The sequence below is a fragment of the Syngnathus typhle genome, linkage group LG4 (assembly GCF_033458585.1).
Source record: "Syngnathus typhle isolate RoL2023-S1 ecotype Sweden linkage group LG4, RoL_Styp_1.0, whole genome shotgun sequence".
Lineage (NCBI taxonomy): Eukaryota > Metazoa > Chordata > Actinopteri > Syngnathiformes > Syngnathidae > Syngnathus > Syngnathus typhle.
Genome location: NC_083741.1, coordinates 14243693 through 14270596, shown reverse-complemented (window position 1 = coordinate 14270596; position 26904 = coordinate 14243693). Strand labels below are relative to the sequence as shown.

Sequence of the window (26904 nt, the reverse complement as noted above, 5' to 3'; positions counted from 1 at the left end):
GATCAGCTATGTTCCCTCTTCATCTCTGATTTCTCTCTCTTTTTTTCCCTCATTGTCAAGTCCTCTTCCATGTGCCCATTTCCTCTCGCTCACTTTGCTCACCGTCTCGGTGAATATTGTACTTCGTAGCAATTCTCCCAAGATGTTTGTTGCTTGGCTGGAATAGTGCCAGCGTGCCAGAGCGGTGTACAAAGTCGCAAGTGTCTTCCCAGAGTTTGTGCATTCCAAACCATGGGAAAGTCAGCAGTGCATGCTAATTGATGAGAAGCTCCACGTTAGACTGGAGCAAATCCTTCAATCCATATCTGTTGGGCTCAACTTGTGATGTCTGTATGTTACTAATCTCATAAGTTTTGTTCGTTTGTTTGTTTGTTTGTTTGTTTGTTTTTTCAAGTCACAACACTTTTCTCTCTCAAATATGTACACAATGGTAATGTTGTTTCTAATTTCTCATCAAAATGATGCATACAGTTGATGACTGACCTTCACAGTCATTGTTAAAACATGCAACAATTTGAATAATTCTCTGTAAATGCTGGCAAAACCAATATATTGCACATCGGATGTTCTCACTATCTTCTCATTGAATGAAATTATATGAGTGAAGCAACCCCCCTTTGTGCTGGTTACTAATTGTAGGGCTTCTTGCTGTGTGTATGCCGCTTCCCTTTGCGTTGCCACCCGCCAAGTCTCCAACTCGCACGCTGTAGAACCCAGTAATTAACCCACAGTTAATTAACTACTTCTAATTACACCACCACGCCGCTTTGATCGCACCAAAAGAAACCTGAGAAACAGCCGCGAGTAGAAATGACTCTGAGTTCGCTGGAAGTTGTTTTGCCTTCTGATCAGGTCTCAATCATGCAGCCATTTAAAGCTAACACTGTATTACTTAAAAAAAACAAAAAAGAATTGGAATGTGTCTTATGTTAGGTACACTTAGTGTGATGAGGAATGCAGCAGATGATTCCTTATTAACTACAACGGCTGGCAGTAAAGCCCAGCCCTCTGCCAAGGCCAAATTTTAATAATTTAATTCATTAATTAGGTCGTTTCATTGAAATCAATTTACCCCGTGACTCAACCGGCCTGAGTTTTACGTTAGTGAGCATCGTCTTACGCACTGTAAAAATTACATTTTAAATTCTGTAAAAAAGATTGAACAAATAACTTCTAAATTAAACACCCAAAAAGGTGTGGTGAAAATGTTATTTTATTGATGTTTTTTTATTCTGAAGGCCTGAATTTTGACAGAATGTCTTGCACAGATGTTACTCCAACTTAACCGAATGTTGCCGAGCAGATCGAAAGGGTTGCTGCCTTTATCTATTGTTAAACACGGTTGGTCGTACATTTCAAAAAATACATACACTTCCTGGTGCCAGCCATTTGATAAAGGCGGTAACAACCTACGATACAATTTAAGAAAGACATCATAGCAAAATACAAAAATGGGACTTCCTCACTCTGTGTAGTATTTTGTTTGCTATTACTGTTTTCTATAAAAAAATATTTATTCTCTATCAAATAAAAAAATATATATTTTCTGTTAAAACTCTTGAACGTCCGGAAAAAAAATTTCTATTGGAAATATTACATAGAATTTCACATGATTCTGTTTTAATCACACTTTCTGTAGCGGATGAATCACACAAAAAAACCGATGTACATCGGAGGGATTAAATATGGGATTTGAAGTCGCCATGGCAACCTGAGCTGTCTTCTGTACATCCAGAGCTTGATGGAAGCTCCCTCAATCTCACTTCAGCTATCTCTTCAAAATACTCTGAGGTGCCAGTGAGCTCCCCCTCCCACGACCCCCTCCCTGCACTCTCTTGTAAACACCCAGCGCTGTTCCTCCCTCAGACTCAACACCACCACGGCTATTTCTGTTCCCCCACACTGATATCTCCTACTGAAGATCATTGATTTTACGGGAAGCCCTGTTTACAGGCTGAGTGCCATCGACCTGAGGTGACTTTTTGCCTCCTGCAGTCTGAACAATACTGAAGTACCTTTATGCCTGCATGAGCAAAATAGTTGAGCAAATAATTACAGCTGCAATAAACAACAATGCTGTTCTGTATCTGCGTGCGGATAATTGACACGTTCGCAGGGGTAAATCTATACAATGAAACCAACCGGAGCAGTGAGACTGCGTAACTTGTATAGGTTTATAAACACTGCCTGCTGTTACTTCAATTACAGTTCAATCACTGACCACAGCAGTAAGTACACATTTGTGAAGTACTTTGGGTACAAATAATCAAAGTAGCGCCAAGAAATTATTACTTAGATACTAATGACAAAAAGGGGCATTAGACAGATCATTTTTTATTTGTGAACTGCTGAAATTTAGTTACATGAGGTGGAAACTAAAACACTAAAACAAACACGTATGCGATCTGTACGGGATCTTATTAAATGTGGAGGAGTACCTTAAAGTGCCCGCTGTGTATAATAAGGAAATGTGCATTGTTGCATAATGTGCAAAATATGTGCTAACATAAGTGTGTAATCATTTTTTCTTTAGCATAAGAAATATAGAAGGCCCTTGGTGTAATTGATATACAGTATCGTGATTGAAAGGGTAAAATGTCCCAAACAGAAAGCGGCACAATTCCACAAAGGAGTAAGCTATGTGAAGTGTGACCTTTTGACATATGTTAAATCCTACAACACACTGATGTTTTTATAAGCCATTCATTGGAACTAACTTAGCAGATAAAGCCCAGCTCCGATTTGCCTTAGGAGTACAACGGTACCCCCCATCAATGAGCATGTCCCTAGTGCAACATCAAAGGCCTTCCCCTGCTTTATCAATAAGAACCCTTCCTTCCCACATCTTCCTGTAACTTGCTTAGCGTTCACGCCATTGATTTTCCAATAAGCGCCCTTTACCCTGCGGTGGCTGGCCAAGCTCACTGAAGGCTCAGAGACCAGACACAGACACAGCATTAAACAGGGACAGAAATGCTCTTTTCCCATTGTTGCGAGTGCACCGTTGCCATTTGATTGGAGCACTAACCAATTCCAAGTACAGATACTTGATGATGCAATTATGTCTTGCAATTGTGACGATTGTTGTCTTTTAATCGAATATTTGTCAGAAACACAAAACAAATGTTTACCTTACATAGCACAATTTTCACTCAAGTATAACAATTTTTAGAAAATCCGGTCAGTACTGTAACGTGAACATCCCACTGCATGTTTTTCGGTTGGGCTTACTACACATTTTACATGTCATGTAGCCTGTGACACAATCATTTCAACAATTTCAGGTTTAAACAGCGGAGCACTTTTTGGAAGTGGTGCGCAGGTGTGCTTGCACACTGAAAATATAAAGGTGTCCCCAGATTCTAGTGTGTAACTGCACAAAGAATATTTCATTTTCTTTGTGATAGACAGTTTCACTCGTATTGTTGTTGGCAAACGACTCATTCAAACGAACAAATCTTTTGAGTGAATGTACTGAATGCAATCACTTCTGAGGAACTGATTCGTTCCTTTCTCTCTTCAGTTGAGCGCAGCCACAAACGTGTACCGCATGAGAAATTCCCCTGCAACCTGCAACGGTGCCTGAGCGCAAGGGGGCTCCCGACAAGGGGGTGGGTTTCCTGGGCGTCTCGGTCTCGCTCAAAATGTGCAGATGTAGATGTATCAGCATTTCTAGTTGACGTTCACTTCTGTTGCTCTCGATACTCTGATGCAAAGCCGTAACTTAGCACTTGAGAGCACACATTTGGGAACAGGTCGAAAGCAACCCATGCAAGGACCCCCTTGGAGAAACAGGCTATTCTGAACAAATGGCTACTCCATCTGGCAGCATTATCATCTCCATCCTTGGGCATCTCATCCTCATTTGTCCAGAAAACACCCACCGGTGAAAAGACTCATACCTAAACGTTGTTTTCTATTCTTGTCAAATGACCTATTCTCAAGCTTCCCTCTATCTCGTTTGTTAGCATATTGGAAAGAAGTGAAGTATGACTTTTTTGGGGGGGGTTACATAAAGCTTTGAAGGCAGGTGGAAACAAGATTCCGCAGTGAAACAGACCCTGATATCGGCCAAGGAATTCAGCTTTTTCTTCCTTCCCATTATCTCTCATTGTGAGTTGAAGTTTGTTTGGGTTCTGTCCGGTTCAGCATGAGTACAGAAGCAATGTTGACATCATTTCCAGCGTACATTCAAAGGAAATTTCTTGTGTAAATATCACAGTGTAAACCATTATATAAAGCCATGATAAAGATTCAAGAGTTTTAGTCACTTTTTAGTTGAACACACTTAGCACACACAGACACCGGCCTCCTCCACTTCTTGTCTTGTCGGACCGAGTCGCTTTGTCTGTGTCTTGGACTTGTTTGGTGCCTCCTAGAGATTAAAGCTTTTCCCTCCCTTAAACAGGTGTCACTGAGCCAGGCACAGTCTCAGAGACAAGCATTATATCATCGAGCCCATCTGCGACTTACTGTCTCCAGACAATCCCATAGCTCATCAGTAACCACTGCGCTTTATTGAATTACACCATCTTGATTTTAAAGGCCAATTCTGTTTTCTGTAAGCAGCGGATGCAACCATAGTGGTGTAGCACTGAAAAAGTGCCACCCTGTACACTTCTGATTGCGTCAAATAGTTTATACTGGAGCGGGAATGATGGCTATACTGTATACTGTAAATACAACAACGATTACCACTTAATTCCAACTCATCAGGGAACCCTTGGAGGTCAATAGCTACATTGCCATTGACACACTTGTGACAAGTGACGCACTGACAATCTAGTGTTGATTTGAGCAGTCATTTGTTTAAAGCATTATTATGCGATTATCATTATTGCAGATATTGATCGGGAAATAGCGGTGCATCTTGTGGATGATATTTCGTTCAGTCCTGTAGGTGGCAATACATGCATTAAAAAGTACTTAACAAATTATTCTGATCATTTAATTCATGAATGCATAATTTCACGAAGCGTTACTGTCTACTAGACATGTAGAATTTTTGCAGCGTTCTTCTCAATTCCCTTTTCCCATTAGTTTGACTGCGTGTGAAGCCCAAAGCTGCTTATTAATCCAGTGGATAATAAATGCCCACAAGTAGTTCCCACATTCAATAAGGCCGATATCCCAAAAATCACATTTTGCCACATTAAGCAAGCCGGGCTGAAAAGCCTGACGGTGTGTTTTTATTCAATTCAGGGGCCACAGTTGTGAACTTATGTCGAGTGTAAACAAAATAATAATGAACCGAACCATACAAATAATATCAGTTTTTGGCTTCACTCGCTTCATCATTATTGAAAGTGTTCTGTGCACTTACTGCATTTCTTTGTTATTCCTTCCATGAATTCCATCTTATGCCTTTGCCCTCACAATATTCAGTGTTATTGCTGAACGTGGATATCTTCTGTATGAATATCTGAGAGGTTTCAGGTATGTTGTGTGGGTGAGAGGCTCATCAGACATTCATGAAAAGTGAGACAGACATTATCAATCTCTCCCTCACTGCTTGGATGTGGGGGTAGACTCCACTGCTAAAATTTGCATCCATAAGTAAATAAGTAAATAAATCAAGTGCAAGCAATGAATGTGCTAATCAGCCGGGGGATGACGGCAGGCCTGGTGCTGGGAAACTTTGCTCATGTAATATGCAGCACAGGGGGGTTAAAGGGCAGCACAGAGTTATTGGTTTTAGCCCGATTGCCACCTTTAATCAATGCTAGCTGCATCCTTTAATAAAAAGTATTAGCTCAGCAGTATGGAGCGTTATCATTTTATCTATTCTGTGCTCTACATTGAAGGCAGTGTTGGGCCTCTGTGGTGCTCAGGGCATAGCCAGATCCCAAAAGCTCAGCTACCATTTATTTGTTCAAGGATGGGGGATGGTTGTATTGTTGAGTCAGGAGGTTGAACTGTGAGAGGCAAGATCATAACACAGCCGCAGTCAAGTCTAAATTTTTGGCGGATAGAAAATTCTTTGATTGCTGTAGTTAATACGTGTCTCAAAACTTCCATTTTGAAGTGTAAATGGTGATACGGTTACGAATTTTAATTTTAGCCGCAGTTTTCACTTTTTCTGCAGGTTATGTAAATGTTCAGTGCTGATATCTGACATCTATTTGATCCATTACACTTTGCTGTTTCTCCTTTTTTTGACTGCAAGTTAATTAAAAATAGATGTAGGATTTTGCAGCATATAAGATTAAAAATGTTGTTCAGAAGATGAAGATAAAAGATGCTACCTTCCTGGTATGGCAGGAAGATGAATCATTCTATTGTTTCAGTGGATAACTTTGTGTAATGAGCACTGACATTTTTTACAGTCATTTTCTAGAATACTTCTAGAGAGTAAATAGTACATTATACGGTTTCACTGGATCTTGCTCCTTTGCATGTAACGCAAATTTGTCTTTTGTGTGTGTCCTCAGGCCTGGATGCGATGAACGCCTCATGTAGGCATCAGCATGGACAGCTGTGAGTCTCCCGTGTTTTCTGGGACAGACGATGGGCTCAGCTCCTCCCAGCAGCAGCAGCAGCAGCAGCAGCGGCAGCAGCAGCAGCAGCAGCAACCTCCACAGCCCTGGAACGATCACCCTAGCTTGCAGCTTCCTTGCGCCAACCAGGCCGCTTCCCTGGACCCGTTGTCCTTTTCTGCTCCTTATCCTTCTCAATCCGAAAACCCTTGTGCTCTTCATGACGAGGTGAGGGAACTGCAGTCTCTGCAGTCCCAGCCAAAACAAACATCCAGCCAGGCTCACCGGGATAGCCCTGCCACTGGTCAGCTGCATTCCAAGAGAGAGGGCCGAGAGGGAGAGGAGCGGGACAGATTGAGCTGTGGAGAAGAGGAAGAATCGGAAGATTTGGACGAAATGGAAATCGACAGCTGTTTCCCAAGTCTTCAACCCTTTCCCGGGGTAGTGATGGCTCAAGGCGCAGGGGGCATGCCCACTCTTCTGCGTCATCAGCCCGCACAAGGGCGAGGTGGGCCTGAGAGTGGAAGTGAAGAAGGAGAGGAGGAAGAGGAGAGTAGTGATGTGGAGAACTTGGCTGGCGAGATCGTCTACCAACCCGATGGCTCCGCCTACATCGTTGAGAGCCTCAGTCAGCTCATCCAAAGCGGTGGGAGCATGGTTCCCAGCCTGCTTCCCACAAACTCTCTCGCTAGTGGGGGAAAACCCGGGGAACCGGCCGGGACGTCATCCTCGGTCTACCCTCAGATCATCAACACGTTTCACATAGCCTCGTCCTTTGGAAAGTGGTTTGGCAATTCAGACCAAGGTTTCTCCAATACCTCATCCATGGCAGGCCTCAGTCCTGTCCTGCACAGTTTTCGTGTCTTTGATGTGCGGCACAAAAGTAACAAGGATTACCTTAACAGCGATGGGTCTGCCAAGAAGTCCTGTGTATCCAAAGATGTTCCTAACAATGTGGATTTCTCCAAATTTGATGGTTTGGCCCTGTATGGCAAGGGTAAGCCTATTCTCATGTGTTTTCTCTGCAAGCTGTCCTTTGGTTACGCGCGTTCCTTTGCCACCCATGCTGTCCATGACCACCGCATGACGCTGTGTGAGGATGAACGCCGTCTATTAGGGGACAACCATGCATCTGCTATCATCCAGGGGATTGGAAAAGACAAAGAGCCCCTCATCAGCTTCCTGGAACCAAAAACTAAGGGCACTCCTGTGCCACCTCCCCTGCTTCCTATGAACTCTGGCCAGAGCTTTTATGGCACGTTTAGTGGTGTCCATTTGGAGGCTGGAAGCAGCAGTGGAGGCAGCGAGACCCTCCTGAACAAAGACTCTGACTCTAGCCTCCAGCAGCAGCAGCAGACGCAGCAAACCCCGCTAAACTCTGTTTTGTCTCTTGGAAGGCTGGGCACTCCCAAAGCACCCACTCTTCCCTCAACCCCAGGCTCTGCCAAAGACTCCAGTGCCCCGTCTTTACATGGGGGGAGAACAGAGGAGCCTACCGGGAACGAGTTGGCTTACAAGGGAAACGATGGGGCCAGCGAGGGCCTTGGCAGTACGACACACCTCGCTAGCCAGGTGGGTGGTTCAGAAGAAGAGGAAGGAGAACCGTTATTAGGGGAAGAAGATGAGGTGGAGGCAGAAGGCACTGTGGTGACCAGTGGTGTTAATAGTAGCAGTGGTGGAGGTGATGCAGGGGAACCAGCTATCTCAAACCAAAGCATTTCCAAATCTCCTTTATTAATGCCTAGTAGCACTCTCCAGCCTTCTGCCTGCACCCCTGCGGTCAGTTACACGCGAAACAGTAAATCCCCTGCTTCCACTTCTTCCTCTGTCAAGGAGGAGGTTTCAGCTACAGAAGGTGGGGGGAGAACCTCAGAGCTCCCGCTGAGCTTTAACTGCCAGGGAACTACCGTTCCCATGGCAATGGCAGCAGCCAATGTCAGAAAGAGTGAGGAGGACACTGCTGGCACTTCTTCCTCACCTCTATCCTCCAACGCTGCTGCTGATGAAAGTGCCAATCGAGATAGTGCCACAGCTCCAGAACCAAACGATTGCCCGGCTGAGGAAGAGGAGGAAAATGGATCCCTTCTGCAGCAACACCACATGCACCATCATCATCATCACCTGCATTCATCATTGCATGGCCACATTCACCCCCAACCCAGCGGTTCCTGTGACATAACAGGGGTGAATGACTGTTCACAGAACCATGGACCCGGTGGCAGTGGAGGAAGTGGGGTGGAATGCCCTAAATGTGACACCGTTCTAGGTTCCTCGCGCTCTTTGGGTGGTCACATGACCATGATGCATTCGCGTAACTCATGCAAGACACTCAAGTGTCCCAAATGCAACTGGCATTACAAATATCAACAGACTTTGGAGGCTCATATGAAAGAAAAGCACCCAGATTCTGGAGGATCTTGTGTGTTCTGCAGCAGCGGTCAAAGTCATCCTCGTCTGGCGCGTGGAGAAAGCTATACATGTGGATACAAACCTTTCAGATGTGAGGTATGTAACATATTCAACTTTTTAAGGAGATGGTAAAAAGTTCGGGGCTGGGGGCGTATTAGCCATTTCGTTGTCCTCAGGCGGTACAGTTCAGAGTTCTTTGTGCAGTGGAAATCAATTGACCAACTCATAATTTTTTGCTCTATGATGGCAGCAAGCTCAGCTTCACATTAGACAGCAGCTTGACAAAGGATGAATAATTGTTTCATCAAAAAAGAGGCTTCAAGGTGCTTTAGGGACTGCCGTTCAAATAATGCAGTGTAACAACCTTATGTTCTCTTTATTCATATACATAATTACTGTATGTTTTCATAAAGTATAGAATTATGAATTAATATTTGTCCTCATTATTATACACATTACACCAGGTTTTATTGTTTTGAGGGGAGGCTGGAATGCATCAAGGGCATTTCCATTCATTTCTATAGATAAATATGATTTGAGATACAAATGTTTTGAGTTAAAGTCATGGTCTTGGAATAAACAAAATTCACATCTCAAGGCACTATTGTATATGCTCGTATTGATTCATATGTGATTCGTTTGCCTATGTTCTCCAGGTATGTAACTACTCAACAACCACTAAGGGGAACCTAAGCATCCACATGCAATCAGATAAACACCTAAACAACATGCAGACACTGCAGAACGGAGGCTCAATCGGATCAGCGCAGGAACAGGTGTTTGGACATGGCCCAGGAGGTGTGGTGGCCGTGCCCTCTGTGACCCAGGCCGGTAGCCACCATCCGGCCCACCACCACCCCACACAGTCCTCCGCCCATGTAAGTGGACCGTGCGGTGCCCCCTCACCGACCAAGCCAAAGAGCAAACCGACTTGGCGCTGTGAGGTATGCGACTACGAAACCAACGTGGCGCGGAACCTCCGCATCCACATGACCAGCGAGAAGCACATGCACAACATGATGCTCCTCCAGCAGAACGTGACTCAAATGCAACACGGCCGACTGGCGCTGGGAGCTATGCCCTCGCCCTCCGAGGCTGAGCTCTACCAGTATTACCTGACACAGAACATGAGCCTACCGCCAGGCCTCAAGATAGACCCAACAGGACCTGAGGCCCAGTTCCTAATGGGGGGCTTTCCTTTAGATCCCAGCATGGCTGCCTTGACCCCCGCACTGGGTGAGTTTGTTCTCTAATTAAATGTCTCTGGCACTGCTAAATCACCACAGTCCTTATGCAATTAGTATCTAGGTTTACCTCTGTATGGAGCAAATGGCATTTTCTGTTCCACTTGAAAGTTCACCACCTAATCAAAATCTAAATTTACGCTTAAATATAGCTCAAGCTGTGTTTGCATTTTGATGCCTTAAAAGGATTTTGCAGAAATGTTTGTACAATTGCTTTTCAGCTCTTTTTATTTAAGCATCTCGAGCTTCAATCCCCCAAATCCGTTGGGTCTGTTGTTGTGCATTCCTGTTTATTATTTTATTTCTATTTATTATTTTATTTGCTTTGCGATAACCAATTTTCCTGTGAGCACAAGGTTAACGAGTTGGGGCAAAATTTACTTTCCATTACTTCCCCCCCCAAAAAACAGCACATTTCAGCCTTTTTATATCATTATTCCCAAAATGCTGCTGAAGCTGACAATCTAAGTTTCCATTTTTTCCCCCCCATTTTTTTATTTATTCACCAGCTAGTGTAGTTATGTACATATTTTATCATGGCCAAAGAAGGAAGGTTAGGGGGCTCAGCATGGGCAATTAACCACCACAGTAGCATGTTTGCCGTTCCCGTTACAACCCCACAGTTTGTGCAGACTTGTCTGCAACTGTTGCCAATTCAAAGACACAAACAGGAATTGATTGCTGTGACTAATGTTTTTCCCTCTCCACCATCTGGTTCATTTTCCTGTGAGGTGAGTTCTAATAAGCATGTTACTAGGGAGGCAAGGATGACACACAAAAGGTTCGGAAATGTCAGTTATGTCATCCCTGCACAAACCCCCCACCCCCAAAACACGTAACGCACAAAAATAATCATACGATTGTATGGTATAAGACGTACAGTTAGGGTTTGGTGAGAGGTGTAACTTCATCCACTCCCTGCCCGAGAATGATTATTCACAGCACTTAAATGATGTCGAACAAGGTGATGGTGCGTGAGAGAGCTGAAAAGAGGAAGGGCTGACATTAGATTTGGGAAAACAATTACACATCTGCTTACCAGAGCATTGATTTGGGAAACATAGCTTTAAACAAACAACAAAAAGGGGAGTCGGGGTGTGAGCCTGGTTTGGGGGGGAGGCTCTATGGGATACCTTTTTGACTTTGGTCTATTTCCCTGATTTTTTTTTCCTGTGCATGAATGAATAAATTGCTTAAATATTTATGTTCTTTACTAAAGAATGCTTGAATTTTCGAATTGTATGTCTTTATTTTTTAGCAACACCAGCGTGCATTCATGTCAATGTTCATTTTACGGTCCAATAATGCGCAGTGTAAATAATGAGGTGAGCTCAAAAGTCGCACCTAGGAAAGGATGCATGGGAACAGACCCATTTACAATATTATTCCACTGTACAACCGAAAATAGGAACGTTTACATCGGCAACAAATGACCGCTTGTTATTGAGACACAATTTGGTCTTTGAGCTAAATAAAAATGTCTTAAACTTGAAATATGTTAAGTTTCATGATGAATTTTCAAACTGTCTTCATTTTCCACTTCTCTTATTTTCTCCTTGTCTGTCTGTTTCTACACATCCAAGTAGGTGGGGACATCCCGATGGATATGCGCCTGGGCAGTGGCCAGTTGGTGTCAGAGGAGCTAATGACCTTGGGAGAAAGTCTATCACAAACTAGCGACCCTTCACTCAAGCTCTTCCAGTGCGCTGTGTGCAACCGCTTCACCACCGACAACCTGGATGTCCTTGGCATCCACATGGGGGCTGAGCGCAGCCTGCCCGAAGAGGAGTGGCGTGCCGTGGTGGGCGACTCTCATCAGTGCAAGTTGTGCCACTACACCACTCAACTCAAGGCCAATTTCCAGCTCCATTGCAAGACAGACAAGCACGTTCAAAAGTACCAGCTTGTGGCCCATATTAAGGAGGGAGGCAAAGGCAACGAATGGCGACTGAAATGCGTGGCCATTGGCAACCCGGTACACCTGAAGTGCAACGCTTGCGACTACTACACCAACAGCTTGGAGAAGTTGAGGATGCACACAGTCAATTCCCGACATGAGGCGAGCCTCAAACTCTACAAGGTCAGTGGTCCTCTGTTTCACTTTATTCACACTAAGCAAAAAGCTGCGATGCACCGAAATATCCGCAATATTTGAAATTCTTAAAAACCTGCAATGCACTGAGAGGGACCGCAAAATAGCGAGGAATCACTGTAGTCCAAAAGCAATGCAGTCATGGCATTTTTGGTCATACCCTTTCTGGTCGCTCAATAGAATGAACGCCACATTGCTTCCATGTGAGGAACACAGCAGACAAAGCTACTCTTAGATGTGGGGTGGATCACTTGGAGACGAATGAAGAAGTGCGAGTAGACAGAGGTTTGGTGCTAATACTCCCCGGAGCAGGAGAGGCTGAATCGTTCTCGACAGCCGTATTGATTTTTGCTGGACTTGGAGCTTCACCTTCTCCTCTAATCATTCCATAATAGCCAATGGATGAACACTCTCCGAACAAATGGCCATAAATCTAACAGCCCTGATTCCACTTAGGTACCTATCCTGTGAGTCTGCGGTTTGACCACTCCACACTTAACCCAAACTGGCACATACACACGCGTAGAATAAGCACACACAACAAATCACAGACACATAACACATCCTTTCTGTAAGTCATTGCATACACTGCAATAAATTCTTAGACAAACGGTACACATATTTATATTTATATTTATATTTATATTTATATTTATATTTATATTTATATTTATATTTATATTTATATTTATATTTATATTTATATTTATATTTATATTTATATTTATATTTATATTTATATTTATTTATAAGTCTTCTCATATGTTGACTTGATTTAATGTTCACTCCCTTGCCTAAAGTGATTCTTTTACAGAAAATCTTAATTTGTCCGCTTTTTTTATATAGGTTTATTTTATAGTATATTTTAACAAGCACAAATTAAAAGGCATGTGAACAAATGTGCTGTCCAATCACGTTAAGAGCTCAATTTCAAGTGGTCTGCAAAGCCCCTCGAAAAGACCGTCCATAAAATAATTCTGCTTTATGAATACTTTATTGCAACCACCCTGCATAGTAAGCACTGCTCCTGTCTCTGAGGCCTTTACACCGAAACAACATGAGAGAGAAATCAATGTTCATGGTTTGGTTAAAGGGGAAGGTGAGAGACAGGCTCCAGCTAAAGTCATCAAAGAGGTCCAGGGGACGAGGAGGCGGAGGCTAGTTTGGTCTGTAAAAATAACAGGAAAATCCCCGGGCTCACATGCACCTTAAGAATGCATAGAGCAATGAGTCAAGAGTGTCTTCAGCTTGCATAGACAACAGAGAGAGTCTTGCAATCAACCAGATTAGATTCTGGCAACCTCTCTCTCCTCCTCACACCTTTTGGGAAGGATGGATTGCTATTGTTGTCCCGGCGGCTGTACCGTGCACTTTATATTACATTATCTGTGTGATTTCCTCTGCAGCAAGCCCAAGAGAAAAAGAGAGCCAGATTTTCTTCTGTGTCTTTTTCCGCTCAAGTTTTTAAGAGAAGACATATGTCATAGCGCTGCTCGGGCTGTGGAGGGATTAAATATGTACAACACATCTAGGAATGATCATTTTTATGACTTAAGCCTCTTACGTTGGCTCCATGTTTCTTAAAACCAGTGAATCTTCAGGGTGAAACTGTCCAGAACTCACCTGCATTCTCACCCCAAGATGATCTCATAAGCCCGCCTCAAACCTCAACCAAACTCAAGAAGAAGAAAAAACAACACATACATGTTGACAAGTATTATTTTATGACTTGGCATTTTATGACTCACAAATGTGATTAGTGGACAACAACTACATGGTTCTAAGGCCTCTTGGCAGCACTGACACTACACTTGGTGTCACAGTCTTAGCACTGTTGAATTTATTGTCTTGGTGGCAATACTGGCAGACACAAACCTACTATATTAGCCCACGCCTGTAACCCTTCACTTGGCATTTCATCCAGGCACAAAAAAAGGAAAATCCCCACGCATCTACTCCTCCCTAAATACATCTGATACAAATAGCTAAATTTTGAAAATAAATCACATCAGCATAAACAGTGTAAGATGTGGGTGCCGTGTGAGATACGTTGCCAGAATCAAACTGGTTTGCATTAAACAGGCCCTTTGTGTGCACAGCTCTATATAAATTGGAGCCTATAATTACTGGAATTAAAAAGGGAGGTTGAAACCTAGAGCTAAGATGCATGGGATAATTTGAGAGTCTGTGGTATGTGGCCCATATTAGGGCTTTCTAAAAATATCAACCCCACCACCTCATGTATTGGAATGTTCCAAAAGACCACAGAAACATCCAGCAAGTTACCCTAACCGCACACTTTTGGGGGGTGGGGGGGGGGGGTTGATGATGACTTCTTCTGTCCTCTCTGATGACAGATTCCATTCTAAGTAATATGGGCTCTGCCAAGTTCCTCTTGTGCTGTGAGCCTGAACTTGTATACAGTGTTTTCCGACTAGACGTGTCTTCTAGCTCTCATTTTTCAGTTGTACATGTGAATATGATAGCCCTGATACTAACAGCCAGCCTCAAGGCAAACTATGTGTTAGTTTGGAGGTGAGAGGAGTGGAACTAATCCAAGCTCTTAGGCTCTGGCTGCTCTGGCCAGACAGAATGGGTGGGGCCAAACCAGTCCCCAGCTTCCAGTCAAAGGTTTGGGAAAAGGGGAGGAACTTGGGTGGTGCGGTAATGGGGGGGAGTTAGCTGGCAACCTTCCTTGTCTCGCGGGCCGGTGCAATCGGCGGTAATTGAGATTGATTGAATGTTATTTTTCTTCTTGCAAATGTAGTCCATTAGCTTGGCACTTGCATAATCAGTTTAGAGCGCAGTTAGCTGAATGTAATCATGTTCCTCAGTGTCTGCGCGCACAAAATCCACTCCAGATGCCGCTCGGCCATGGTCTGAGAGGCAGAGTGCTGTCACTATCAAAAGGGGGATCTTTCTTGAAAGTCTTGACACCCCTGTCTCCAAGGCTGGTCCTGCACTGTTGAGCATATGCAAACTTTTCAAGTGTCACACTCCAGTTTAAATGTGCCGTATGTGTCATACCTACAGCATTTCTGAACCTATGATCTGCTCTTTGTATATTCGAACTTACAGTGCAAAGTGGAGCGCAGGGGCTGGCCAGTGAACAAACGCAAAACATCTGTTTTGGACGGTGATCGTACAATTATTTTACACTTGAGTGCGTTCCAGAAGTATTAGTGTACGCTGCAGCAGCAGGAGGAGTACGCATCTGTAGAATACACAGAGCAAAGAAGAAAATAGACTGTAAAGCAAATGAAGGGATTAGCAGCCGCATGGCATCAGCATGTTTCGCTGATCATCCCGTTTCACTGGCTTGCAGGTTGGATGATCTCTTTACATTCGTGATTAGACCTGCCACCATTGATTTCTGCAGTGAGCTATAGTCTGTGCTTGGGGGACTATCGCAAGTAGGTTGTAGTTCCACACTAGGAGGCCAAGTACAACTGGCAAAACAGATGGCTGACATCAATGAGTTTCCAGGTTTGACCTGTCATCGGGGTTATCGAATGTTTTTGCCCCTGCTGGTCTGTGCTGGCCAATTTGAATAATTTCCCGAAGGTTAGAACTTTTTGAGAGCACTCTAATCATTTTACATGTCCAATGAGAGAAAAAGGATGTCAGGTAATGTTAGAAGCTACTTGGCAAAGTGACGTCCAGCCGGAGCTTGGCCTAACCCTCTAGAAAGCTATGGAGGTGTAGGAGAAAGATGGAGAGAGGGGGTGGGGGGGGCAGGAGGTTGGGAAGGAGAGATACTCTAATTATCATGGCTTGCCTATGATTGTTCAGTAATAGTGCTCAGTGGGAAAGGTTGCAGCAGTTCCAGTAAGAGCTGAGCGCTGATTTACTGGTACTACCGCTCTAATAAAGCGCGTGCTGCACATCCTGGGAGACAGCCCATTCTCCCATTTTACATGCATAAGCTTTTGATTGCACACGGAAGAAGACATAGCCACACACCTCTTATAAATTACAGTTAATCATCATGTATTTGGGACTTCTCCCCGATTCTTTTTGGTTTACACGTGTTTGTCATCAGTCCACGTGTTATCTACAGTTAATTAGGCTGATAGGTCAATCAAGTCCAAATACAGATCAAGTCTTTTAGGCCACTAAACCAATTGTGATCATTAACCTGTTTGTCTAATTTGGTGCTTAGCCCTTCTTGAGACCAATTTTAAACTAAAACCATCTGGAATGTCTTATAATCTACGAGACTGCAGTTCAATAAGGACAAAACACCATTAATATTTTAGCAGGCTATTGCCTCGCTGCTTTGAGTCAACATTTCTTGTTTACATGTAATCTCATTTAAAGTTGCATCATGGCTCTACAATAGTCAGTCTATCTAGTGACCTTTGACCACAACACCTGATGGACAGTGTCAGTGGCCAGATAAATGTTCTGCCAGCTGGACAATCTTGTGACTCCATGTAGTCCCTAAACTGAAGGGATGGAGAGAGTGAGGCAAGCAGGCTTACCGGCTCTGTGCCATCTATACATCAGTGGCTTAGCCACCAGATTAATGGCCTCCGCGTGGTTGGAGCTGCAAAACTACTCAGCTCTGAGGTCTGTGTTCAGTAGGGCTTTACATGAAAGCAAGTTAGGGTGAAGAGACTGATGGGGAGACAGGATACCTCCTCACTTATGGAGCTGGAGCACCACACAGGGACCGATGTTCTGTTTGGACTTACCCTACTGAGTAGGGCTGTGGGACATGTATAGTATATTGTGTTAAGTTATGGATATGTGGACTTTGCTGTTGATCCGTTTCAATGTCCTTGCCTTTTTTCACCTGTCAATATACTGTATCACCATAAAAGAGTTTGCCCCGAATTTATTTATACATTTAGCTTAGAACTACAACAGCCTTAATTAACATCATAGGTGCATGAATTTAATGGAAAAATTAATGATGAATGAAAAAAGTTGTCTTTCAGAAGGAGAGCTATTTGTCTGTCTAGCCTCTTTGCCCTGTTTGTGTGGAAGCGGCCAGCTTCAACACTGATTACATTGTCTGTACAAAAGTATATCATTGTACCTTTAAGGAGTAAAAAAGCTAATCACCTGAGTGGCATGCGCAAAGGTTCAACCTTGGGAACATATCGGTAAATCTTGATTCTTGGTAGGCACCTTATTTGAAAGCGGGAACATTGGTGTGAACTGTACCCTGAGGACAAAAATTGCCATATATAGATTTTTTATTTCTGATTTGTAAGAAGCCCAAATGACGGAAGATTCTGGTAGCTTTTCACAAGTTCTCTTTCCCGATTGAGGTGCATCAATTACATTTTGGATTAGAGAACACTTGTTTGTGGGCCATAAATCACATAGACCTAGAGATATGCACTCCTCAAACCTAATTTTTGAGAAGACTACAGAATCTAGGTTGACCCATCAAGACTTAAAGTGGGTTTGGTGCTGGATGTTCATTCGTGTTTTGCCTAATTTGCCATGTGCTGGAGTCAAGGGTTCGAACTGGGAGCTATAAATCTATCGATGTTATGCGGATAATCTTTCCTCCAGATGTAGAAGAAAAGATCTCATTCTTCAGTAATTAAACGACGCAGCCCCGAGTGTCATGCGGTTTTTATTGGGGCCTCTGGAAAATATCATTTGCATCTTGTTTTCTCATCAAGTGTCTGATTCTTCGATACAAACTATGGAAAAAGGGATAGAGAATAGAATCCCTTGTTTAAATTATTAGGTGGTGATGTCAGATGTACCGCTGGGGAACATTGGGTGGAGGCTCAAAGGGGTCAAAGGCATAGTCTTGGAATAGAGGCCATTTTATAGTTCCTCAGATGAAGTATTTTGAGGGGGGAACGTTCTTTTTCAGCACCAGGAATGTTCCCAAACGTTATCTTTCCCACGGGTGTCGTCTTCTACACCTGTGTTTTACTTTAAACCTTCTCCCAGAATAAGAGGGAAGGGAGAAAGTGATAGTGAATGAAAGAGAGAGGCACCATGAACAGTTGGGGATAAGAATGCTCTTTAGCTTCTCAAGGGCGCCGATACATTATGGCCTTAACATTCCTCCATGACAAACTGATACCCAAAATAGACAGGGTAGTCTAGGGGAAAAAAAGTTTTAACGCCAAGGCTCGAAATACCTTTTTTTTCTTTGTGGGGCAAGAGCTTTCATTACAATGACTTCATTTGAGGAGCAAAATTAGGTGAATCCCAGGGACCTGAAGCAATATTACAAATGAACAATTAGTTTCCTTTTTTTACATAATCAGCAGTTTTTTTATTTCTCAATTTTACATTCTGAATAGCTGCGAATTACTTTTCTGACTAGAAACGTTCACATCCACAAAGATGCCCTTGGCAGATCATTTTGTTGTGTCAGTCAATATCGGTGAGTCAAGTCAGCTATAGCCTTGAAATGAAGAACAGCTGGATAATTCAAACATAAATCCTCACTTCAGATGACATAGCTCTGTCACTAATTAGGAATTTCCTTAATATGTGCTCGTTAGGTTGGAGTAGCCATATTGAAACAATTTGCTGTGTCCACAGCTACCGTTAAAGTGACAGCTCTTGGACCTGTTCAGAATTGGAAATGGTGTAATCTGGAATCCAGTTTATGGCTCAAATGATTGATGTTGAAAGGCACACAAACACACGCACACGCAATCTTGTCCAGGGAGGATATCATTTCCTTGGTGTGTTTGCTTGTTAGCAAGATGATTGGAAAAAGAACTTAATCATTTTCCAAAATGTGTTAATCCAATTTTTCCATATTGTGTGTGGATGTTTGAGAAAGAGCTAGGGAAGATAATGGAACCGTAGTTGTGAGCACCGACTTTGATGCGGGCAGATGGTTACATGCCCATCGATTGAAATCAGTGACAGCCTGTTAAATTAGAGCTTGAACATGGTTTTGGGATGGTGTTATATTGGGGCGCAATTGGTCATGCTGGCCATATTAGAATGAACAACTTGAGCGAAGAATGATTTTTAAAGTCACGAGGATTCCTTCCGACAGCGACAACATTTTGACGATATTGTTTGTGGAACGCCATGCTTGTATGCAAGACAGCTCACATCTAGATTTCAAATGAACGTTGCTGCAATGGACTCCGCCCAGTTTTCAACTTAACTTTTAAATCATTTGACATGATGAAGCCATCTCCACAAAGTCAGAGGTTTATATACGAAAATCAAACACCATCTGCCATCCCTGATCAGACGCAACAGCCATCAGGCCAGGGTTACCAAGGCAGAACAGGAAAAGCCATTAACTGCCAATCTCTGCATCGATCGACAAGCCAGCTCACCACCGTCACCCCGTCACCCCCCTCCCCTGCCCACAGAAAACACACACGTTTTATGCACCCTTACTGTACAGTGTGTAGCATTGCATTAACATGGTCTTTGTTGTTGTCCATCCACGTTACGTGTTGGCAAAAAGCTAGTCCAATTGGTTTTATCCCTTCTTGAACCAACTTATCTTTTTTAATTATCTGGAGTGTAGATTGCAAGATCAACATTCTGCACAGTTTAGATTAAGGTTGTCTTTTTTTTTAAAGGCAGCTCAGCAAACACAATGTGTACATTGAAAAGCAGTCAAGATGCAGTTTAAAAGATATTTCCTTCTGAGCGTTGCTTGGTTATCTCCTCGTTAATGTCATGCATCTCAGTGAAGTCCACTGCCCTGTCAAGTTGAAAACAGACAATATACCCTGCTTAGCTCTCCATATATATATATATATATATATATATATATATATGAATGAAATATATATATATATATATATATATATATATATATATATATATATGAATGAATTATATATATATATATATATATATATAAGGAAACTAATAGAGACAGTGAAGGGCAGCAAAAAAAGAAAAATTGATCCCACCCTCCTCTCTGTTTCCATCCAGTTTTGTTGTAGTGAGAGTCATTAGAAGAATATTTGCCCATTTCCCAATTTAACAGATATGTTGTGTATCACGGTGATCTGGATCAGAGGTCAGGGCCAAGGGGAGCAATTACACAGCATGGATCCAGAATCTCTGGGGCTGTCCCATTGTGTGTTATGTTGGCAGAAGCAGATAGGTGAGCTAAAAAGGATGCAGAGGCCACGCGTATTGAATGTGGTTATATATATATATTTTTTTTTAAGCTTTTCGACTGATGGTGTTGCATTAGTCAAGGGCATTTGCATGCATAACAGTGCACCTCAGGCACTGACAGGCAACCAATGTTTTTAGATTCAATATTTCAAAAATCATTTAGTAATGAACAATGCTTTACAATAATGAAAATAATTAAGAATAAAATGCCTGACCTTCTTTTACTGGTTTGTGATAGATGTGCGCCAGCCTGGTAATTTCTCATATTGTTTTAGTGCTAGCCTCAGGGCTAATATTATTTTCAGTTCATCCGCTAAAATCATCTGCCATCACAGACATGCATGACTTAGGAACAGAGCAAAACGCTCTGTCCTACATTAATTTCAATGTGATATTAGCAACTTCACCTCAGGCAGCTTGTACACAAATGAAAATCAAGTCAAACAAGTTATCCCATGGAAGCAGATTGCCCAATTACTGTATTACCAATTACTGCTTTCAAATGTCTCCCTATTACACATAATCTTATCAAGTATGACAGTACAGCATGTGCACATTTCAGATTTTATTAGCACCTCCTTAAAATTGCTGTGGTCCAGTCAGCCTTTTCAGGAGCCACACAACGGCGTACAACAAAGCTGATATGATAAATGAAACCTGGAGTCTTGACGTGTTGCATCTGTGGTGGCCTTGTGCAAGCATACACACGAGAAGAAGGGAGGGAGGGAAGGCGGGCAGAGATAGAACCCAGACTAGCCATTTTCCTCATTCAGCACATAAATATTTGTGCAGCTGATTTATAAACAGTTGAACAAGGGAAGAGATGAAAGTGAGCAGTGATGTTTAGATAAACCCATTTTTTGCATCCTATTAATGACAACACTATATATCACGAGGCCTATTGCCCAGTCTAACTTTGAGTCCATTCCATGTACCCATCCTTGGCTTTTCGACCTAGGTACTGACTTCTGTCATAGGTCAGGGACATTTTAGGTGTTTTTCTGGCATTGTCACAGTAGCAGTGCACTGAGGAGGAGTCAATGTAGCGCTGGTGGTGTGCTAGCATTTGTCACAGTGGACAGCTGCACATGCTGATTCTGGCAGCCAGCTGGTCAGACGCAACACAAAGGCAAAGTCTCCTGTACAGCAGTTACAAGGGATTAGGAAAGGGGGGTGACTCCTTGTGTGTTTAGCCTACGCATGCGTCGGGGCTTGCAAAAACAGCATAAGTCCAAATATTGTAGTGTACAGAAAAAAGCTGTATATAAATATACATGGATTTACCATGTCCTGGCCCAGCCCCCATCAGATTTACTCTGGAACCAAAAGGTAACCTCTTCCGCCTCTGTCCGTTTCCTTGATTAATAACAGCTCTAAGAGTGGAGGAGGAGGATGAAGATGGCTGCTCACTGACCTCTGTGGGAGGGAGAATAGTCTTGGTAATGGTGTGTATGGGGGGGGGGCAGAGAGAAAGACAGAGATAGAGAGATAGAGAGAGAGAGAGAGAGAGAGAAAGAGAGAGAGAAAGAGAGAGAGAAAGAGAGAGAAAGAGAGAGAGAGAGAGAGAGAGAGAGAGAGAGAGAGAGAGAGAGAGAGAGAGAGAGAGAGAGAGAGAGAGAGAGAGAGAGAGAGAGAGAGAGAGAGAGAGAGAGAGAGAGAGAGAGAGAGAGAGATGCTCGTCTCTTTCCTCTTATTGAGTGACAAGCGTGCCGCTTCTCTTCTCTTCTGGTCAGGTCTGTAAATATTGGGGGATCAACACAATTCCCATCGTTTTTCCCCTAAGCACGCTGAAACAAGTTGTGCTGAACTGCAGATTTTCAGCTTTAATTTAATGTTATTTATAGCTAAATCAAGAGAGCGGTGTTGGAATTACAAGGTTCTGTATGCAGTTTATGCCTCCCACCTTTTACGGGACCAAAAGTAATTCACAATCATAAATGAAATGTTCACTTTTTTAATTCTTGCTTGCAAATCCTTTGCAGTCACTTACAACCTGAAATCTGGAACACAAAGACATCACTAGATGCAGAATTTCAACTGTGGTGATGCTCTGCTAGGCCTTTATTGAAACTGTCTTCAGTTCTGGCTTGTTCTTTGGCCGTTTCCCTTGTAGTTTTGTATTTAGCATGTGCAATGCATGCTCAATCATATTCAGATTCCAATTCGACAATGGGGAAATGTTCCTCATTTTCCAGTATAATCTTAGCTGAATAGGCCAAGCCCTCACTTTGCCTGTTTGTATTGTTTATGAAGTGTAAGCCCGATCAGACAGGCAGCCATCATAGGAGGAGTGGAGCGAGCGTGGACTGCAGATTGTTTTCAGGCTGCCGTGTCTCAGTTTGTGTGTGGAGAGTTCAAAGTCCTGCTCAACATCAGAGGGATGATGCTGAGTGAGGCTGACTAGCTGCAGCCCGTGGTCTGCGAAGGGTTACTGAATTATTACTGACGGTTTCGGGGGTAACTGTCCGACCACGGGACGGAGGAATATTAATCATTTATTTGATTGTCCGCATGTGCTGATTAATCAATTTGAGTAGGATCTGCAGGATTAACTACCCTATTATTCGCCGTGCACGAAGAGATGGGAGAGATAAGACTTTAAAATATCATATTCCATTTATCAAGTATTTTTAGGTCTCTACTGATGAAGGTGAAGTAAAAACCGAGGCGAGATTAGGGCGAGCCGCAACACGGGGGCAGTAGGATAACCGCGGAGGGGGAGGGCAAAAAAAGTCTCTTAACTGCAGCTTGTGAGCTATTTCAGAAGATGGGTGAAAGGCAGAGCTTTGTATTTCCTCAAACCTGGCACAGAAAATCAAGTTGTGCAGCTGCGAGTGAGAGAGCAGCGAGGAAAGGGGGGTGGGGAGACGAGAGAAACAGGAAGTTGATGGGAAAATGATAGCTGTCTCCACCTGGAGTACAGCGTGAGCCGTATGGTCTGCGGGAAGGCAAAGGAAAGAGGGCTGCTCCATGACTACGTACTCTCTTTAGGTAAGAACTTGAACTTCTCCAACAATCTTATTACTCCTGTTTACCCACTTTCCTATCTTTGTAGTCTATAAATTCTCAATCTGCCAACTGTTTAATGTGTTGTGTCATGTGGTAATGCCTTTGATTCCGACATGCCTCCCTTTGTAAATACAAGAAGCCCTTAAAAAGGCTGTGGTTTCTTTACAAGCATGGCGCCCCCGGCGCTTTGGTTGGGAATGCACTGACAGGGACTGGAAGAGTCAGTGAGAGAGCGCGAGGTGGTTAGAAACTGTACACTCTTCCCATTGCTCCTCTTGCCAAGCATTCTCCTTTCTGCCTTTGGTTGTGCAGGCAGCCAAGCAGACAGGCAGGCAGGCAGGCGGGCAGGGAGCAAGAAATGTGAGAGGGAGGAGCATAGGCTCTCTCCTGGCTCAACACTGCACCATCATTATGCACTTTTCAGCAGGTTTTACCTTTAACACTTTCCTCTCAGGGTTGAGATTAGTGCTCTCCGTGCTTGATTTACTGCACAATTACCCAACAGGAGCGCTAGCTAATCAATAAACAGGAAGGGGCAAAGTGGTCGTCTTTGAACTGCAGTTTGAAGGCTTTTTCAAGCACTTTGTGTGCTGTTTGCTTGTGTGTGATGCCAGCCTTTAAAATATCTATCAAGGGTTATATCAGGCACACCTCTTTTTCTTTTCTCGATAGAAACATGTCTGCAGCACTCAACTACTCAAGTGGAAAGTGGCACATCTAATTTCTGCCCCTATGCTGAGGTCAGAGGTCAGGAACAAACTGTCTAAGGACCTTCACTAAAAAGAATCAGTTATCATTGTTTATTTATGAAAGTATTTTCCAAAGCAAGTATTTTCTTAGCCACATCGCCATCTTACAATGCTCTCCCGTCACTTAGGATATATCGGCACATATCCACAAGTGTCTGTTCATATTTTTATTTTTTTTGTGAAATCAGGTGTGATCAGGTGAGATTCCAGGCTTGGCCGACTTTGTTTCAAGATTAATGGTGGGACAGAGTTTTTATGTGTGTGGTGCTCAGTGTTGTTAAACCCATGATTTTCTATCATTGGGTGAGGTCTCTCATGGAGAAATAATCTAAAAATTGAAAAATACTTTAGTCTGTAGCAGGCCTTAGATGTGCACTTAAGGCAGCCAGCGTAATGGCGCCTGCCCCGCTCACACTCACCACGCTGAGTCGCCAAGACAATTCTTTTCTGGGACTTGGAAACACTTTTTGCATGACGGAAAGCAAACGGCCTCCTCCAATTAGTTGAGCCTGGGTTTGATTTTTAGTGATGACAACTACATCTCAGCACCAATTACACTGCTCTGGAAATGATGAGGGTTTAGTTTATTGATCCTGCATTGATCCTCCTGATCAATGAGCACTTTTGTTTCTTTCATATGGAAAGTGAAATTATAGTGTTTTTCCTCCCCTTTGGCTAATGAGCACACCCAATAGAATTCACTTGTGCGTTGCCACACCGGGCCCATATGTATTAGTGACAGTTGGTTGTCCTCATGGGATAAAGGGGGTGGGACTTTTGAGAGAATCATTTGTCAGCACAAGTGGACATCCTCCTTGTGTATGAAGGTCAAATGGTGAATATATAAAAGGAATAAAAAATGTTGATCTTTTGATATTTGGGGTTTGGCTACAACTTTTCTGTTTGTACGTGCATTTGTGGATTAGCTACATGTTCCTCCTACACTGCAAAAGCATGCATGTGAGGTTAATTGAAGTTGAGTGAACATGAGTGTGAGCAGTTGTCTGTCTGGAGAATCAGTCCTGTAATTGACATGTCACCATCCTTTGGGATAGGCTCCAGTTTCCTTGTGACCAACATACGAGATGAGCAATAAAGGGAAATGGTTGCAGCATTAAATGTTAAAAGTGTCATACAGTGCCTTGACATAAGAATGTAATGTTTACCATGGTCATAAGTTATGACTCATAACTCAAACCACTCTTATATTGACTCTTCTTTTGGCAAGTGAAATAAATGCCATTGTCATTAATCCATGATAACTTCCTCCAAAAAAAACAACTAATGTATTTATACTATGTTTTTAAACAGAAAGGTCACACTGTACAATGCAGATATGACAGAAGTTCAATTGAAGGAAATAAACATTTTTTTCTTCGCTTCAATTGACATTGTGCTGCCTGTTTCTGGGGTATTTTGATTGAGCTTTACTTTGACAGTCAAATTTAACTGGGAGTGGCAACCAACAGCTTGAACACCATTTTTTTTATGGACGTGTTCACTAATTGGTGAACTGCTGCTTGTTGTGAAGTGAGTCGAGTAAGCATGTTAAATTATACAAACTGACCATGACAGAATGTTAAAGAAATTGTGTTTTATTTTCTCTGGACTTTTTAGAACTGTAACTTCAAATGGACTTTTTTTTAATCAAAATGTAAAGATTGCAGTCACTAAGTGCACTGCCATGGTTTGCACTCGTGTTGCAACTTTGTGTTTTCCCCGTGGAGAAGTGCTGACCGGTGGTTGCTGGTGGGTGTTTGGTGTACAAATTGTGTGAAGAACCCTCAGCTGCCATTTTCACTCCAACCGAGCACTTCACGCTGCATGCAAATAAGCCCACATATAGTCCCACTCTATGTTTTCACCTCCACTCAACCCCACTCATTAATTTTCATTTTAAGAAGAAGCACCTCTCGAAGACCATGTTGCTTTTGTCATGACAATGCTTGTGATAAAGATAGCCGCATGAGACGATAGTTATAAGTATTGACACTATCTGAACACATAATCGCTCCTCTTAATAAGAATGTCTGTAGCAGCCAGCTTTCACCCGATCTCCTCTTAACACTTGCTTTGAATTTTGTTCGACTGAATTTTTATAAAACAGGATACGGGATAGTTAGAAAACATTCAGCATCCCAGCTATCACAGCTTTATTACGTAACCTGAAGCAACAAGCAATTAAGCAGTAATAAAATATTTACACTTCCAAACCCAAGGACACGAGGGGTGAAAGCGAGATAATACGTATAAGCCTGAGGAGGCGGTATTTTGTGTCTCCTTTCTACCGCTGTGTTTGCAAAACATGAGCTCAACTACGTAGTTGCTACAAAGAGTGTGGGCCAATTTGGAATGATGGCTTCTGGCCCCTCGGAGGACTTTTTGGGTCACGCTAACCAGTAAACTATGAGAAGTGGACACGTATAATGGAGACGTTTTTACTTGCACATCCAGATGAGAGCAATCCTTTTCATCTAGTTTTGCCGATTGGCCCTGGAACGTTGAGCGATGAATCTACATTCATGCCCATGTGATGTTTGTCCGCCCAGACTAATTGTGTTTGGGTCATGTTCCTGCTCTGCATTTAATTCTCATTGACTGCATTAATCATTTCAAGTGCTGTTTGCTTGTGCCTTAATCCAACACCCCTTTGTTACCAAACTCACTACCTGCATAAATCATTACATTCCTGGCCTTCATTTACATTGGACATTTTTATTGCTGCCAACAGTGTCTTTCCAAGTTATGTTTCAGTACAGATGCATTAGCAGATTTACGTTGAGAATAAAACATTGATTGAGTGATTAAGGTGCAGGTTTGCGTCTCGTCATTTT

General features: G+C 42.9%; 1 protein-coding gene across 5 annotated transcripts in view; it reads left to right on the top strand.

Moving 5' to 3' along the window:
- Positions 1 to 26904, top strand: part of zfhx3b (zinc finger homeobox 3b) — a 129337-nt gene that overhangs the window by 39319 nt on the left and 63114 nt on the right. For 4 of the 5 annotated variants that reach the window (XM_061275661.1, XM_061275657.1, XM_061275658.1 and 1 more), the window contains 3 exons: positions 6432 to 8981; positions 9542 to 10121; positions 11713 to 12209. In XM_061275661.1, the coding sequence (XP_061131645.1) occupies positions 6468 to 8981; positions 9542 to 10121; positions 11713 to 12209 (3591 nt within the window). In that variant the 5' untranslated portion in view covers positions 6432 to 6467. The remainder of the gene's footprint in view (positions 1 to 6431; positions 8982 to 9541; positions 10122 to 11712; positions 12210 to 26904) is intronic. The other variant, XM_061275660.1, reaches the window with a different exon arrangement.